This window comes from Thamnophis sirtalis, unplaced genomic scaffold (assembly GCF_051295495.1).
Source record: "Thamnophis sirtalis isolate CommonGarterSnake01/CBP01778 unplaced genomic scaffold, rThaSir2_p1.2 scaffold_11, whole genome shotgun sequence".
Lineage (NCBI taxonomy): Eukaryota > Metazoa > Chordata > Lepidosauria > Squamata > Natricidae > Thamnophis > Thamnophis sirtalis.
This window is the reverse complement of record NW_028261391.1, coordinates 16380404-16395874: the sequence shown is the minus strand read 5'-3', so window position 1 is coordinate 16395874 and position 15471 is coordinate 16380404. Positions and strand designations below refer to the sequence as shown.

At 41.0% G+C, this 15471-nt stretch overlaps 1 protein-coding gene across 6 annotated transcripts in view; it reads right to left on the bottom strand.

The window, feature by feature from the left end:
* The window catches only part of TNIK (TRAF2 and NCK interacting kinase), a 348933-nt gene that overhangs the window by 101970 nt on the left and 231492 nt on the right, over positions 1–15471 (bottom strand). For all 6 annotated transcript variants that reach the window (XM_087725246.1, XM_087725250.1, XM_087725247.1 and 3 more), the window contains exons 10-12: positions 12038–12213; positions 7792–7858; positions 4997–5201 (exon numbers count right to left, since the gene is read on the bottom strand). In XM_087725246.1, coding sequence (XP_087581372.1) covers positions 4997–5201; positions 7792–7858; positions 12038–12213 — 448 coding nt within the window. The remainder of the gene's footprint in view (positions 1–4996; positions 5202–7791; positions 7859–12037; positions 12214–15471) is intronic.

Below are 15471 nucleotides of genomic sequence, written 5' to 3'. Positions count from 1 at the left end.
GCTTCCTTGGGAATTCAGGGATGGCGAGAGAGAATTTTCAAATAATGTTTGGAAAGAAAAAAACAAATCCTCCATACTATCCCTAAATATTCTCTTCTCACTAGCAGATCTAGTGCTTGTCAAACCCCCAAATGTTTTCTGAAAATATTTCAAGGTCACTTGAGAATGCTCTGGTTAGATTCCCTTGTGCGTCACTTAACTGAGACTTCTCTGTTTGCCCCATCACAATAGACCAGGGGTCCTCAAACTATTTAAACAGGGGGCCAATTCACGGTCCCTTAGACTGTTGCGGGAGCTGGATAGATTGGGTGGGCGTGGCTAGGTGGTCATGTGAATGGGTGGGCATGTAACTAGGTGGGCGTGGCCAATTTAACAGTCCATTAAATAATGCACACAAACTAATTTGTTTTTCTCCTGGAGGTGTTTTAATTGCTTTTAGTTGTTTTTGCTCTTTTAGTTGACTTTTCTTTTTTCTTTCACTGTTTTTTTCAGTTGTTTAGGAGTCTAGTAGTCCACTTCAGGAAACTCAGTTTTGCAGCAATTCTTCTCAGACCCAAGGAGCTTACAATCAACAAGTTTCTCTCTCTCTCTCTCTCTCTCTCTCGCTCTTCTAGAGGTGGGGGAGGTGAAAAACAGGCTGATTTTTGGCCTGTTGGGGCATCTATGCACCAGGGGTGGGTTTCTCGCCCCGTTCCAACCGGTTCGGTTGGAACGGGGCCGGCGGCGTCCTCGTGCACGTGCGTGGCGCACGCATGCATACTAGCGTCTGTGCGATGCTCCAGCTGCTCCTGGAAGATCGCACAGGCACTGTATGCGTCCTGCGCATGCGTGGAAGCGCAGAACTCGTCAAAACCGGGTAAGGAGCACGGGCGGGCGGGTGGGCCAGTCGCCGTTCTCGGAAGTTACTTACTTCCTGGTTCGCCGACCAACCGGTTCGCAGGGAGCGCCGCGAGCCGGTTGAAACCCACCCATGCTATGCACCCTGTTTTTCACTTCCCTTACCTGCAGAACATCTCTGCAGGCTAAAATTGTTGGCCTTACCTTTCAGTTCCAGCCCGCGGGGCTCGCGAAGGACAGTCCAGCACTCGGCCAAAGGGTGGGCGGGGCAATGTGGGCAGGGCAGCCTCATGGGCCATATTAATGGTTTAGGTGGGCTGCATGTGGCCCACGGGCCACAGTTTGCAGACCCATGCAATAGACCCTGATTTTCTGCTCAACTTGCTGTCTAAATCCCCTTCCTAAGGATGTCCATTTTAATCTATTCATTGCATTTTAAAGATAGCTTTTGTTCCATTTATTGAATGAATTCTGACTGACTGCTCCCACTTACCTATTAGTTGATTTGACACCTTTGAGTAGAAAAGTGTGCTCACTTTTGTTGCCAGCACTTTAGACATTAATGGCTGTGTGTTGTGTTATTTTGAAGGGGACGGCACATTTACACTGTTAGAGAAGCTCACTACTTTACATTGCGGTGTACAAGTGTCGTTTCTTCAGTGTTGTCGCATGAAAAAATATACTTAAATATTTACAAAATGTGAGGGGGTGTACTCACTCCTGTGATGTACTGTAGATATAAACAAACCAATTAGGCGTTCCAGATTAAAAATGGAGGACTTCTGTTTGGAAAGTAAGACAGGGTGACAAGGTTCAGCAGTCCATCTGCAGTTGAAAGACAAAACTCACTCTTTTGAAGAGAGAAAAGGCCACATTCTGGACAAAGCGGACCACTGGTTTGAAAGAGGGGGTCAAAGGGCCCATTTGCATTAAGACTGAACAGCCCTCTCTCAACAGAGGAAGAAGGATCCTGTACCACCTATCTCCTGTTGAACAACACAGGCCTTTTAGCAGTTCCAAGAAGATTCCACACCCATTTGCACTATTCAGGTGTCCTTGTGGGCACAGAAAAAAACCTCCAAGTGGCCTTAACAACTCTCAGAAGGAGTGTTAATGACCAGATGACTGCAAGGAATATAAATCCTTCCATCCTCCATCGTTCAGTCAGAACTGAAGAAGCCTCCAGGATGAAAAGCAAAACAAAGTTCAGTTGCCTTTTGAAAAAGCACCTTTGGGATAAGACTGGAGACCCTCAAGGTGCAGGATAGTTGCCATATCACACCCTTAGCTGGTCAGCATTGTGGCCATATCAACCACCCGTGATTGTGGTCAGCATCATGCCAATGCAGACTCATATCTGCAGCAGCTTTTGTATGATTGAGTCAAACTCATCAGATGTATCTTTGTTTTCTCTTGCAAGCTGCCTTGTCCCTGCCAAGAAAACCTAAGATAAAAATGGGCGAATACAGTGGGCAGGATGACTGGTTGCATGCAATAACAAGGTCCATTTATTCAAGGACCTTGTCTAGTGACCTCAAGACACAGGCCACTAATTGTCCTTTGTGACTGGGATGTGTGATTTCCATCTGAGTGCCCAACAATGGTATTACCGAAGGGGCTCTGCTCCTCAGCATGTTTTACAGTTAAATAACAAAAGAGTTTGTTTGATTCAGAGGTCTGAGCTACGAGCAAGAGAGGAGCAGGATTCTTTCTCAAAAGCTACGCATTTGGGCACATGTGTATGATGGGAAATTGAAAACTGGACTGGAATAATAAATGGCATGAACAAAGATGAGGCCTTTGTTAAATAATCATAGTCATCATCACCATCATCAATACGGTAATTTACACAGAGAAGCTCAGCATCATGGTTTATCATCACCATAATCATCACCACCCTCATCTATTACTACTATTATCATTATTATATTTTATCACCGTCATTTCGATCGTACCCAAGTAAAGCAAATGTCCCATTTGTGTTATTTAAAGACTGAAATAATCATTGAAACATACAGGGTGCTAACAACATACAGGGTTTGCGTGAAATATAAATGGATGATGTGGTAGGGAGTCTTATTTTAGGAGCTTTGGGCTATCTAGAGTATTATATGTAAAGAAATAAATTTGGCTCAGTTTTTTAAGCATCGTTCAACCCTGATTACACCAAATATTATTGAATAATCATTCCGCTAAACTGATAGGGAGGTAGCTGATAATCAAAACCCTACAGACATTTTAAGTTTGCGATAAAGTTTGCTAGCAGTGCATTGTGAGGTATCTAATTCACGCCTGTGGGGGTTTGTTTTTTTAAAAAATCTAAGGTTGGAAAACAATTTTTATGTAGATCAGAGCAATGGCAAGTAGCCTTAGTTTGCTTTATTTTCCTGAAATTAGTTGATTATATCACATTCAGTATTAAGGATTCTCTTTGATGCATACACCATCCCTGTTGCTGTTTGCTGAGAACAGGAACCAGCTCAAATTCTGCTCCTCTTTGGTCTTCCCTTGCTAATCTAGTCTTGTCATATTATCCCTAATTAAATGAAAGCCACATTTCAGGGGACAGATTGTCCGATGACATAAGCATACACTGTAAATGTCTGGGTTCATATCTAATTAAACATAGTGTTGTGGCCTGCCAATGGCCAGAGGAGCTGGCAGTAGATTTAGACAGTGAAGAGGGGAGGAACATGGGTCAGTCCTGGAGTCTGGGGAAGGCTCTGATGAAGGCTCTGACGAGGCAGAGATGGGGCCAGGGCCATCTACAGTTATCAGCTGCCTTCAGAATCAGAATCAGTGAGGCAGACGAACAGCTGGAGACTGTTCTCAGTGTGCGCATGCGCAGAGTTGCCAAACGAAGGGAACAGCTAAGGAACAAGGGCTGACTTGGGAGTAAAGCCACAGGTGGATGGTGAATGGCCCCTCCTATAGGGAATAAAAGAGGAGCGAAAGGGGAGGGGTGTCTGCAGGAGACAATTAGTTCATTCCTGCATTCTTGCCAAGTATTGCGGTGTCTGAAAGATATCGGCCTGGCTACCCTCCAAGCCTGATAGAGGTCGGTAATTGTGAACTACCTTGAAAGACTGTGGGAGAGGAAAGACTTTGCTGGAGAGGAATTCACTGTAAATTAAATAAAAGGGGTTTATCGAGACAAGGACTCGGGCTTCGTGCTGCTGGGGAAGCCTAGTCAGAGCGCATAAGATGGTTTAAAACACTGTTTAAGAAACCACAGCTTCCGGGTTCATGGATAACATTAAGACGTAAACCTTGGTTTGCAAACCACAGGGATTAGGATTACATTTTGCACTAACCCAAATCCAAACTCTACACACAGGTAGTCCTCAATTTACAATTGACATCGCTTAGCTGGTTTCAAAACTCTGACAGCTGCACCCTGCCAATCACATGGCTGTATGTTGGGCGCTCAGCAACCAACTTTCATTTATAGCAGTTTGCAGCATTCCTTGGTCACATGGCCGTGTTTTATGGTGTTTTGCCAAAAATGGCGTTTACTTCCAGTTTTCAGTGAAACCAGCCCATAGCAAAGAATTGGTTTGCTTAATGGTTGCTGCATTTGCTTAATGGCTGATGCAGAGGTGGGTTGCTGACAGTTCGGTCTGGATCGGGCGAACCGGTAGTAGCGTTGGTGGAAGGCTCTGCCCATCCACCTGGACGCTTCTGCGTTTGCGTAAGAGCTTTTGCACATGCGCAGAAGCATCACGCGCGAGCACGCGTGGGAGCGTGTCCAAACCAGGAGTACAAAACTTAGCAATCCACCTCTGGGCTGCTGTCACGATTTATGACTGTGATAGGCAGGCTCTATTATGATTGTAAGTTGAGGCGTACATGATGATACAATGTGTTACGAACTAGACAACAGTAGTTTTTACTTCTGAAAACTTACACATATTCACCAGCCCGAAACATACAATAGCGCTTAGCCTTCTATACCATCTCATAGTGCTTTACAAGATTCTATGGGTGGTTTACAATGCCAGCGCATTGCCCCCAACAATCTGCCTCCTCATTTTACTGACCTCGGGAGGATGGAAAGCTGAGTCAACTCAGGATTAAACTCCAAGCTGTGGGCAGAGTTAGCCTGCATTACTGCATTCTGACCACTGGGCCACCAAAGCTTTAGAAGGCATAAAATTACCTCTTCCAGCCTCCGCCTCTGCTCTTTCTGCTCCTCAATCCTCTTCTGACGTTCTGCCAAGAGCTGCCTCTTGTGCTCTTCATTTTCACGCTGCTGCTGCTCCAGCTGCTGCCGACGGAGGGCCTCTGAGCGTTCCTTGTTTGCAAGCTGAAGCCGCAAAAAATCCCGCCGTAATGTCGATTCTCCAGGCAAGTTTAGGATGGAGCTTTATCGGGGAGACAAACTTACATTAGTCCAGCATTCAATCCACACAAGTTCTTGAATCCTTCCCCCTTTTCTGCTAGTCAACTCAATTCTAAGATTTACCCGCGACTTCCTGAACTTGGGCATCTTCTTGGATATAGCTACATACTTAGATTGTCTATAGCAACATATCCAAACTTTAGCCTTGAATAGACTATTGAATCATAGGGCTGGAACGGACCTCAGAGGTCCTCTACTCCAACTCCCTGCTCAATGCAGGAGATCTCTGGTCAAATGGTTGTCCAGTCTATTTTTTAAAACCTCCAGTGATGGAGCACCCACAGGTCAAGAGGACAAGCTATTCCAGTAATTAATTACGCTCACTGTCAGAAAATTTCTTCTTGCTTCTAGGTTGGCTCTCTCTTTAACAAGCTTTCACCCATTACTTCTTGTCCTGACTTCTGGTGCTTTGAAGCCCTCTTCTCTGTGACAGCCCCTCGAGGACTGGAAGATATTTACCATGTCCCTCTCTCCTTCTCTTTGATAGGGCATACCGGTACCTACTGGTAGTTCCCTCAATTATTTGCATGCCAGCTTGCAAATTTAGTAATTGCTAAATTATTCCTTGGCACCTTACAGAAAGCTCCTTCACTTGGTTTCCTCAGCAAGTAGAAGATTAAACTTAAATACCACATTCACTCAGAGTGAAGCCAAGAATTTCACATGCCAAAATGCTGTATGCTCAAAAATGGGATTTGATTTATCCGTGGTTGGACTTATCCACAAATATCTACAAATAGGTTTCTACCTCAGCTTTTTAAAAGTGCCTGTGTAATATTTGTACATCCTGTATACACATGTGTTAATTTCATCTGCGAATGAGCAGCCACTCAATTTTTTAAGCCAATTGTGAAAATTAAAATATATAAAAATTTGAGGGTTAACTTATCCTCAGGGGGCATGTTTTTCATGGTATGTTTTAACTATGCTATAGGTTAAAAATTCAAGGGTCAGCTTATGGGCTTATCTACAAAAATATATGGTATTAAGCATCTGAAATAGTTCATCCGCTCAATAGAGCTTCCTTTATCATTCATCCAGATGTGGAGCTAAAGCATTTTCTTGAAAATACTCAGGCTACTCTTTTTTTAAAGGTAAAGGTAAAGATTTCCCTCACACATATGTGCTAGTCATTTGCCAACTTTTGACGGAATGGCTGCATCATCTGCATATAAAAGAGATGATATGAGGTGGCTGCAGAGAACTTAAGTTCATAAGCATGGAGCGTGCCCAGATTGGAAAAGACCTACTGTATCTATACATTTTACATGGCAAATTGATCTTAATAGCAATAGCATTTAGCAATAGCACTTAGATGTATATACTGCTTCATAGTATTTTATAGTCCTCTCTACGTGGTTTGCAGAAACAACATATTGCCTGAACAATCTGGGCCCTCATTTTACTGACCTCAGAAGGATGGAAGGCTGAATCAACTTTGAGATGGTCAACACTGAACTGCTGACAGTCGGCAGACTTAGCCTGCAATACTACATTCTAACCACTGCGCTACAATGGCTCTCCACTATGCCACCATGGTTCTTAATGAAAGTAGAATAGAAAAAGCTCCCTCCTCGTTATGAGACATCCAATAAAATCCCTCTAGTTCCTGTTTCAATATCATATCCTGAAATAGGTATCACCTAAGAGATTTTAAGACATTCAGGCTTTCTGTTCTACAAAAAGTGGAGAACAAACAGAGAATAAAAGCAGACATCAGATAGTGGAGAAAGAAGAAGAAAGAGAAAAAGCCACAGAGACTAGCATTACCCCATTTATTTTCATACGAATTACAATTGTAAGAACACAAAGTCTTTACCCGTAATTACAGCTCAGTTGAGGTTTTATTTCATTGTGTCAGCTTTTGTTGCTACTTGATGCCCAGTGCAGAAACACAATGGAGGCAAGTGACAAAAGCTTTTTATAGACTCAAAATTCTATTGGACAAAGAGCTTGATTCCAACATGTACAAATTTCACATATGGGGGAGGACACGTTTTCATTCTAACCCTCTCACTTATGGGCAACATTTTTATATTCGGAGAGGTTTTTCCCCCTTGAAATAAGCTCTTAAATGCAAGCCTTAGAGAAGGAGTTAGCAAAAATGTTCATCCCTAGGTTTTCCTAGAAATCAGAGCTGGACTGACCTAAGTACCCTGTTTCCCTGAAAATAAGACCTCCCCGGATAATAAGCCCAATTGGGCTTTTGAGTGCATGTGCTAAAAAAAGCCCTCCCCAAAAATATTGCAACACAGCAGCAGCCATGGGGTGACCATGCTTGCCGCCTCCTGAACCTCAAAAATAATAAGGCCTCCCCAAAAATAAGGCCAAGTGCTTAATTTGGGGGTCAAAAGAAAACAAGTCCCTGTCTTATTTTTGGGGAAACATGGTATTCCTTGGGACATTGTTTAACTTTGGCAACTTTTAAACTTGTGGACTCCATTACTGCCTTGAAGGATTTTTTTGCTGCATACTTATATTCATCTGTCCAACCCTATTGGAGGCACAAAAACAATGAGAGCATAGCCAGAACAGGGACAAATGTGCATTACCTGGGTTCTCCAGAGTCATTTTCTTCTTCCTCCTCCTCACTTCCACTGTACTCATACTCTGTCTCATCTAGGAATATAATTAAGGGTCAAATACACACTTTGAAAACCATCATATTTTAAAAATAAAGCTGTAAAGTTCTGGTGGAGAAAGAAACTTTCCTTTTCATTACAAGTTATTTCAGGGTTGATTTGTCTCACCTTGAAATTCATCAAACCAACTGAAAGAATGAATGAAACAGAGAAAAAGGAAGATAGAGAGAGTTTGAGTGCACAGTAGGGTGTTTCTTCAAACAGGGTCCTCTATTGCTTTAGGCCTACCTACCCCAGGTCCCTTCCTATTGTGTCAACTTCCATTCCTAGAGTTTTCAAGCCAACATGGTATAATATAGGTACTATAGGTTGTAAGTACATGGATCTACTGTCAGACCTGGAAGCCATTTTTTACATTGGGCCTTCAGGCCTACCACATTTTCTACTGTGGGAAAATGGGAGGGGGGGGATTATATGATATTATAGTCAAAATAACAACCTTATCTCAGAGAGTCAAGGACACCTTGCCCTGCAGCTGCGATGGTGTGACTGGGAGGCATCTCCAATTTTGGATGGTGCCTGATTGGACTATGTGATGGACATGTGGGTGCTGGGCAGGAACTTGAACTTTCATCTGGGTGAGGAAAACCTGGAAGCTTTCAGATTCAGGTTTTCCCAGATGTGCCAGTGACATCTCTAATAAAATGAAACTTTGAGGAAACTCAACCCTCGGGAGTCTTCTTTCATTGGGGGGTGTTACTTGGAGCCCTAACTTCTACAACCATTTGTTTGAAGTTATGATGGCACTGAAAAAAGTGACTTACAACTGGTCCTCACACTTACATCGTTGAAGCATCCTTCTGGTCATATGGTTAAACTTTGGCCCTTGGCAACTGGCATTGATTTATGATGGTTGACACTTTCCGGGGTCACATGATTGTCACCTGCAACTTTGTTTCTAAAAAGCTACTGTAAGTCAATAAGGGAAGCCACATTTGCTTAATGACTATCTGCTTCCATTAACAACCATGGTGATTCACTTAAAGGCCATGGCAAAAGAGGTAATAAATCGGGAATGCCTCACTAAAGAACTGCCTTGCTCAGCAATAGAAGTTCTGGCTTGAATTGTGGTTATAAATCAAGGATTTATATTGAGATTATTTATATTGATTTATATTTATTGAGAACAACTAGAAATTAGGATAATCTATGTGGTTAGAAAATACTTCTCTGAAAATGGGTTAGAAGAAGCAAATTAATGAGACTTTATAGCAGAACAAGCCATTTTCTATCTTTATATTGTTATGCTGAAATTTCTGGCCACTCTGAATAATATTCAGGATTAATATATTTTCATTTGGTATTTCCTCCTTTCAAATGTAGAAACCTCTGTTGCCAAACAATAAAAGTTTGTATCCATCCAATTATTTGTCATGCCTGGGATATAATCTTCCATTTTCATGACAAAAGATGTTTAACACCACTTAATATCTGCTTGATATAATTCAAAGCGGGGTATGATTTGTGTCAGATATTAGAGGAAGAAGGAAATGGATGATCTCCTGCCCCCTTTACATACTGCTTTGACAAGAATGGAGATTACAATGTGTTAATTGCAAGTATTTTACAGTTAGTGATGTTAGTAAACCAGAAATGCATTCATCTGTCATATTGTAGATTTGTTTAAATGACAGCAATCCTACTCTTTTGAAATGTCTAAAGAATTACGGCATTAAAATGATAAAATAAGTGAGGAGCCTGTGGTCAAACAGCTTTCTGCTTGCTTTGCATACATGCAAATAAAATATTTTCTACTTGCTTTGCATTAGCATTAGGGAGCCAAGAGTAGCCTTATATTTGATTACATTTTCATAGAAAAGGTAGCTAGGCAGATGGGCCTGCATTAGTATCTATCTAGCGCTAGAATGTCTAACTCCTTAGCATCAGAGCATGATAATCTATTATATAATAAATACTAATGATCTGATGGTCATTTTAAAAAATCCTTTCTTAGCAAGCACCTAAAAGCCAAGAGGAACATATGTACCAAATTTCAAGTTTGTAGGCTTCACAGTTCTGGAGATTTTGTGATGATGCATGAGTGCTATTTCATGCGTATATATACATATACATATACATATACATATACATATACATATACATATACATATACATATACATATACATACATACATACATATATATATGGTTCAAATCCCAGTAAGGGTATGGCTAGCTGATGAGAGCTAAATAGCTTGAAATAGATCTATACTACTCTCCCTTTATTTATTTATCAGCACAAATACTATATATATATTTATTTATTAGAGGTGGATTTTAAAAACATCTTCAGAGACAACTGTGGGAAGGAGAGGCTAGAGAATGGAAGTGGTGACTGGCACTTACAAAGAGTTAAAGGGAAGTAGGCAATTACACTGGCTGTTGTATCTGGATTGATGATTTCAATCCAGATATAAGGTGGAGAGCTAAAATGGATTAGGTAGGTGCTGCTTGCCTGAAAGCTTTTTAATTTGTAAGTGGTCCCCAAATATCATAAATTTATTTGAGAGAGAAGATGCGGGAAGAGCGCTAAATGTGAAGGATACTGGGACTGGAGCAAATCTGCTCATTGCAGAGATCCCTTGATAGGGCTAAATATGATGGAAGAAAAGAAGTTTTATTTGCCAAAAGATACTAGATATTAGTAAAGATATTATAGATCAAGGTGAGTTAAACTAAAAAAAGAGAAGAGAAAACATCATCATCACTAACACCTGTCAACCGTGTGTGTGTGTGAATGCGCGGGCACATGCACATGTGTGTGTCTTCAAGTCAGTGTTGGGTCCTGGCGACTGGCTGGAAACATCCATGTATTCTGGCAAGGTTTTTCAGTAGTAGTCTGCCATTGTATCTTTCCCAGGGCTAACAGAGAATGACTGACCCCCGCCACCCATCTGGCCTTGTGGCTAAGGTGGGGCTTAGAACTCAGTCTCTCATGCTCAGAGATAACTAGAATTGAAAAGTGCAGTGCAGGGGAAAAATACGATCTCACTTGTGCTTCTGACACACTGTTTTATCTGAAGGGAAGAATAAACTTTTGCAATGCAACACAGAGCAATTAGGTGGCTATCAAGTTTATGTACAAAGCTTCAGGCTATAAAAGTGAAGCTGTTTTCTACTGTCTTTCATCAATAGTTTAAATGAACTGGGGAAAAAAACCTCTGTCTCAATCAATTTCTATGAATCCTTAGATACACCCCAAGGCAGTATAATAAAGTGGGTTTATTATTTCTCTAAAATATTCCATTCTTTCAAACAAAACAGAATATGGAACGAACATTTATCCCTCTGTGCTAAAAAAATAAATAGATCAATGTTAAGCAATGTTAAGTTATTACTGTTTTTTTAATTTAAATGAAAGCCAACCAAGAATTATCTAGTCTCTAACTATTGGGTCTATTTTATTTATTGATTTGTGATATTTACATCCAGGTTTCCTCCATAGGTTTCTGAGTCATACGCAGCACTTCCTTTTTCTGTTTTCATTCTGCTCTAAAATTGGTTAAGAGTTACATGCTCTAGTTCCGTGATGATGAACTTATGCATCTCTTTGGGCATATGCGCCATTGCCAGCTGCTCTTCTAATTTCCAGTGTTTCCATGCCGGAGCGTCAAAAAACAGCCTGAAAAGGCCTGAAAAACAGCCTTAAAAAGCCCAAACCAGCCTGAAACCGGTCCGAAAAAATGGCCTAAAATTCCTCCCCCAAAACAGTCTGAAAACACCTCCCCAAACAGCCAAAACCAGGAATGTGCATGCTGACCAGCTGGTCTTTTCAGTCCTCCGACGTGCACAAGCACCAGTTGGTCGGTGCGCATGTGCATGCCAGAAACCCAAAAACCAGCTGACCTGCGCATGCATGCGCCCTGGCCAGCTAGTCTTTGTGTTTCAGGCGCTCTAGCACACATGCATGCATGCACGTTTCGGTTTGGGCATTTGGTGCCCAACCATCACTGCTCTGAAGAATTCAAAAGGTTACTAAGCACCCAAAATACTGAGGTAAACTTTTTATTTTTTGTATTGCTTTGCTTTCTTCTCCCACGTAGAAATGTGAAAATATGGCTGTTTACCACAATGGGAGCCCTTTTATGTTCTTATATCCCTGGAACAATGCTTTTTTTTTTCACCACTGGCCACTTAGAACAATATTTTATCTTACCTTTCTCTCCTCGTTTTTTCTTAGTCCTGTCAATGTGGTCCTTGAGCTGGATGCGAACCTGCCTTTCATTTGGCTGGTCTCGAATGAACGGGTGCTTCATCAGCTGTTCAGTGGTCGGCCTCTGACCATGGTTTTTCACCAGGCAGCTTTCAATGAAGGACTGGAATTTTTTGGACCTATTGAATCAGAGAGTTGGGGACAGATGTGCAGGAAAAGGTTTCGTTAATACCGGTATTTATGAGTTAGGGTTTTGCCAGTCTTGGAGAACATTAAAAGGATTATCCCTATAAGAAGACCATCTATTCTGTGAGCATGTTAGCGAACCTGGCTGAGGCCATGTTTGAGGCTTCAGGGTTGCCACTAGATGGGAGGGGAAGGGAAATAGTTAACAGGGATTTTGCAGTCAAAACAAAAGGTTTTCCTGAGGGAACCAAGGTCATTCCAACAAGTGGCTGGGAGAGGAGGAGCAAAGTAACCAAGCAACCAGCCAGCAGTTCTATTGACCATGTGACTGATGATTTGGGGAAAGGGGAAAACTTTTTTTTTAATTAGGTGGAAATCGTGGGGACTTTCAGGGTCGGTTTTCACCAGTTGTGCCAATATGATGTCTCCAATAAATTGTTCTTTGAGGAATCTACCTGTCTTGGAGTCTTGCTTTCAAGGGGAGTATTACTTGGGACCTTGACAGTTAGGTCAGCAAGTTGGTGAACCCTCCAACCTTTTATCAAATTAGCTGAGAATTAAGTGGGTTCTTAGAATTACATTTTTGATACCCCGCTGAAGAATCTGAGGTAACGTTTTAAGACGTTTGGGGCTTTTCTAACTGCCTTGAGGAAGACCCATCAAATGCGATACGCCTCTGCAATTATATACAGGATCATACTGTAACTCCAATAGAATGAAAGGGAGTAAGAAGGCTAAATGAGCAAGGAATTCATATATTTGTATATTTTTTATGTATAAATGGACACTTAGAGATAATACCAATGACAGAAACAATTAACAAATTCAGCTGCTGCTAATACAGGAAGTCTACACATGTCCCATATATTTCAATGGAAACCAAAGGGACAATGCTCTAGGAAGTTGCTGCCTTGTTTGGATACATGTATGAACATGTGTAAGTGGAAAAGCAGGTCAACAATATTTTCTGCTTCAGAGGAAACTGTCAATGAACTGGAAAGATAGGTGAGTATAAAGCTTTGCCATCATATATTTGTCAAGAGTTTGTTGCAGAAATCACATCCAGAAAGCACACACAGATAACTGATTCAGCAGGATTCATTAACTTCTCTTCACATATCACATAATACATGAAGTAAATATACAGCTGGTTCACAGGCAGAGGAGAGAATGGTTTCAGTTCAGAGCTTAATACAGCTAAGAGAACCTCCTCTATACAGGGCAGTTAAACTAAGCCTAAGGCACAACCAGGCACCCAGCTGTCTCCAGCAAATACTGTTTCAGTTACCTAAACAGACCTCAGTGGCTGACTTAGTTGCTATGCCTATTCATTGGCTGGCCTTGTTACCATGCCTCTACAGGTTCATGAATATTCCGACAATTTTCTAATGATGAATTCCACTTCAATATACAAACAATATATTCAATTTAGGTTTGGCTTATCTTCAAGAGTCTTGTAGAAATTCAGTTGTAAAAATTTATAAATTGTGGTTTTGTTCATTTTCCAATGCTTCATCCACTGTTTGGATAACCATGGCAGTGCCAAGTAATCTCTTACATTTTGAGAAACAGGAAATAAATATTCAGGTGATTTCTAAATAACTTCTTTCTGTTTTCTACTGAATGTCACAATTTAAGATAATCTTAAACATTTTTAAAAAATGGTTTAAATATAAATTATTTTGCATACCACTAATTACTAGTGTTCTGAAATATTCAATATTATGAGCTTTACCAGAACTATCTTGTTCTTTTGTTAACCAACTAATAAAGTTCTGGTAAAACCCATATTATCTTTTTAGTCTAAAACACCAACACAGATAATACATTCAATTAACTCTGTATTATCTAAGTTTGGTTTGCTGTGACTCTTCCCCCCCAATAGTTATTGTAGTCATCTCTGAAGATATCAGTGCTAAATGCGGGAGGACACTCTTCCTCCTTCAGAATTTCCAATGATATATTAGATAGCAATAGCAATAGACTTATATACCGCTTCACAGGGCTTTACAGCCCTCTCTAAGTGGTTTACAGAGTCAGCCTATTGCCACCAACAATCTGGCTCCTCATTTTACCCACCTTGGAAAGATGAAAGGCTGAGTCAACTTTGAGCCAGTGAGAATCAAATTGCTGGCAGTTGGCAGAATTAGCCTGCAGTACTGCATTCTAACCACTGTGCCACCACGGCTCGTGCAGATCAAAAATATTAGCTGGAACCAAGTATATATGGTGCAAGCCATATATCGAAGGCACGTTTTTGTTCATGACTCTTACACTCTTCCTGATATACAACAAAAACCTCAAATCTCAATTTCAGACAATTGGGAGAGAGTGGAAAAACAGAGGAAAATGTGCAAAATGGATCCTCCTATGACTGCACCATACAGCCCAACGGATAAACCTGTTCAAGCCACACAGGGGAATGTATTTTCAGGAGATCGAAATAATGTAATTGAGTTCAACATTGCTAGTCAAAAACGGCTCAAGAGGCATCAGCTTGCTTACCTCATCGGTTTGGAAAAAGCAAACATTTTGTGCAAACTCGGCAGACCCTTATAAAAAGCAAAGCCACGATGCCCACTGGGTTTTAACCATCCATTTTACAAGAAGCTTTTTGTGAGCATCCGCAGCTTGGGAAAGAAATGGCTTCTTCATCTTGAACGGATACAAACACTGCATGACTGCAGCTCTGTGACAGCTGACCAATAAGACCCACTTGCTGTTGGATCATCTTTTTACCTTATTCTTATATACTCCGTACGATAAACAACTTCAACTTTTATAATGGTTGCCTATATGTAATAGAGACGTTTCTGAAGGCAAAAACAAAAGAAGGAACTCCTGACACCAATCTGCTTATCCGCAGCAGCTGTCATCAAATGATAATCCACAGGCTCAAATAAAAATCCGAATGTACTATGCACAGAGGGAAACGAGGCTGGTATTTTAAGCCATTAAGTTAGCAAAGAATGCTGCTTATCAACAAGACTTTCTGTATCGCTCTAGAGCAGATACTTCCTTTAAGCATAATTGCAAGGTTGTGTAAGTAAATAAAAACATTAATAAAGGGTGCTAGCCAGGCGTTGGAGTAAGAATGCCTTAATAAGAACATTTACTTCTAGCAAAAGGCCTTCTTATGGTAAATGCATTTATCTTGGAGAAGGGATGTTATAAAAAATTACGTACTGGTAATCCTCGAATTACAACAGTTCACTTAGTGACTGATCGAAGTTACAATGGCACTGAAAAAA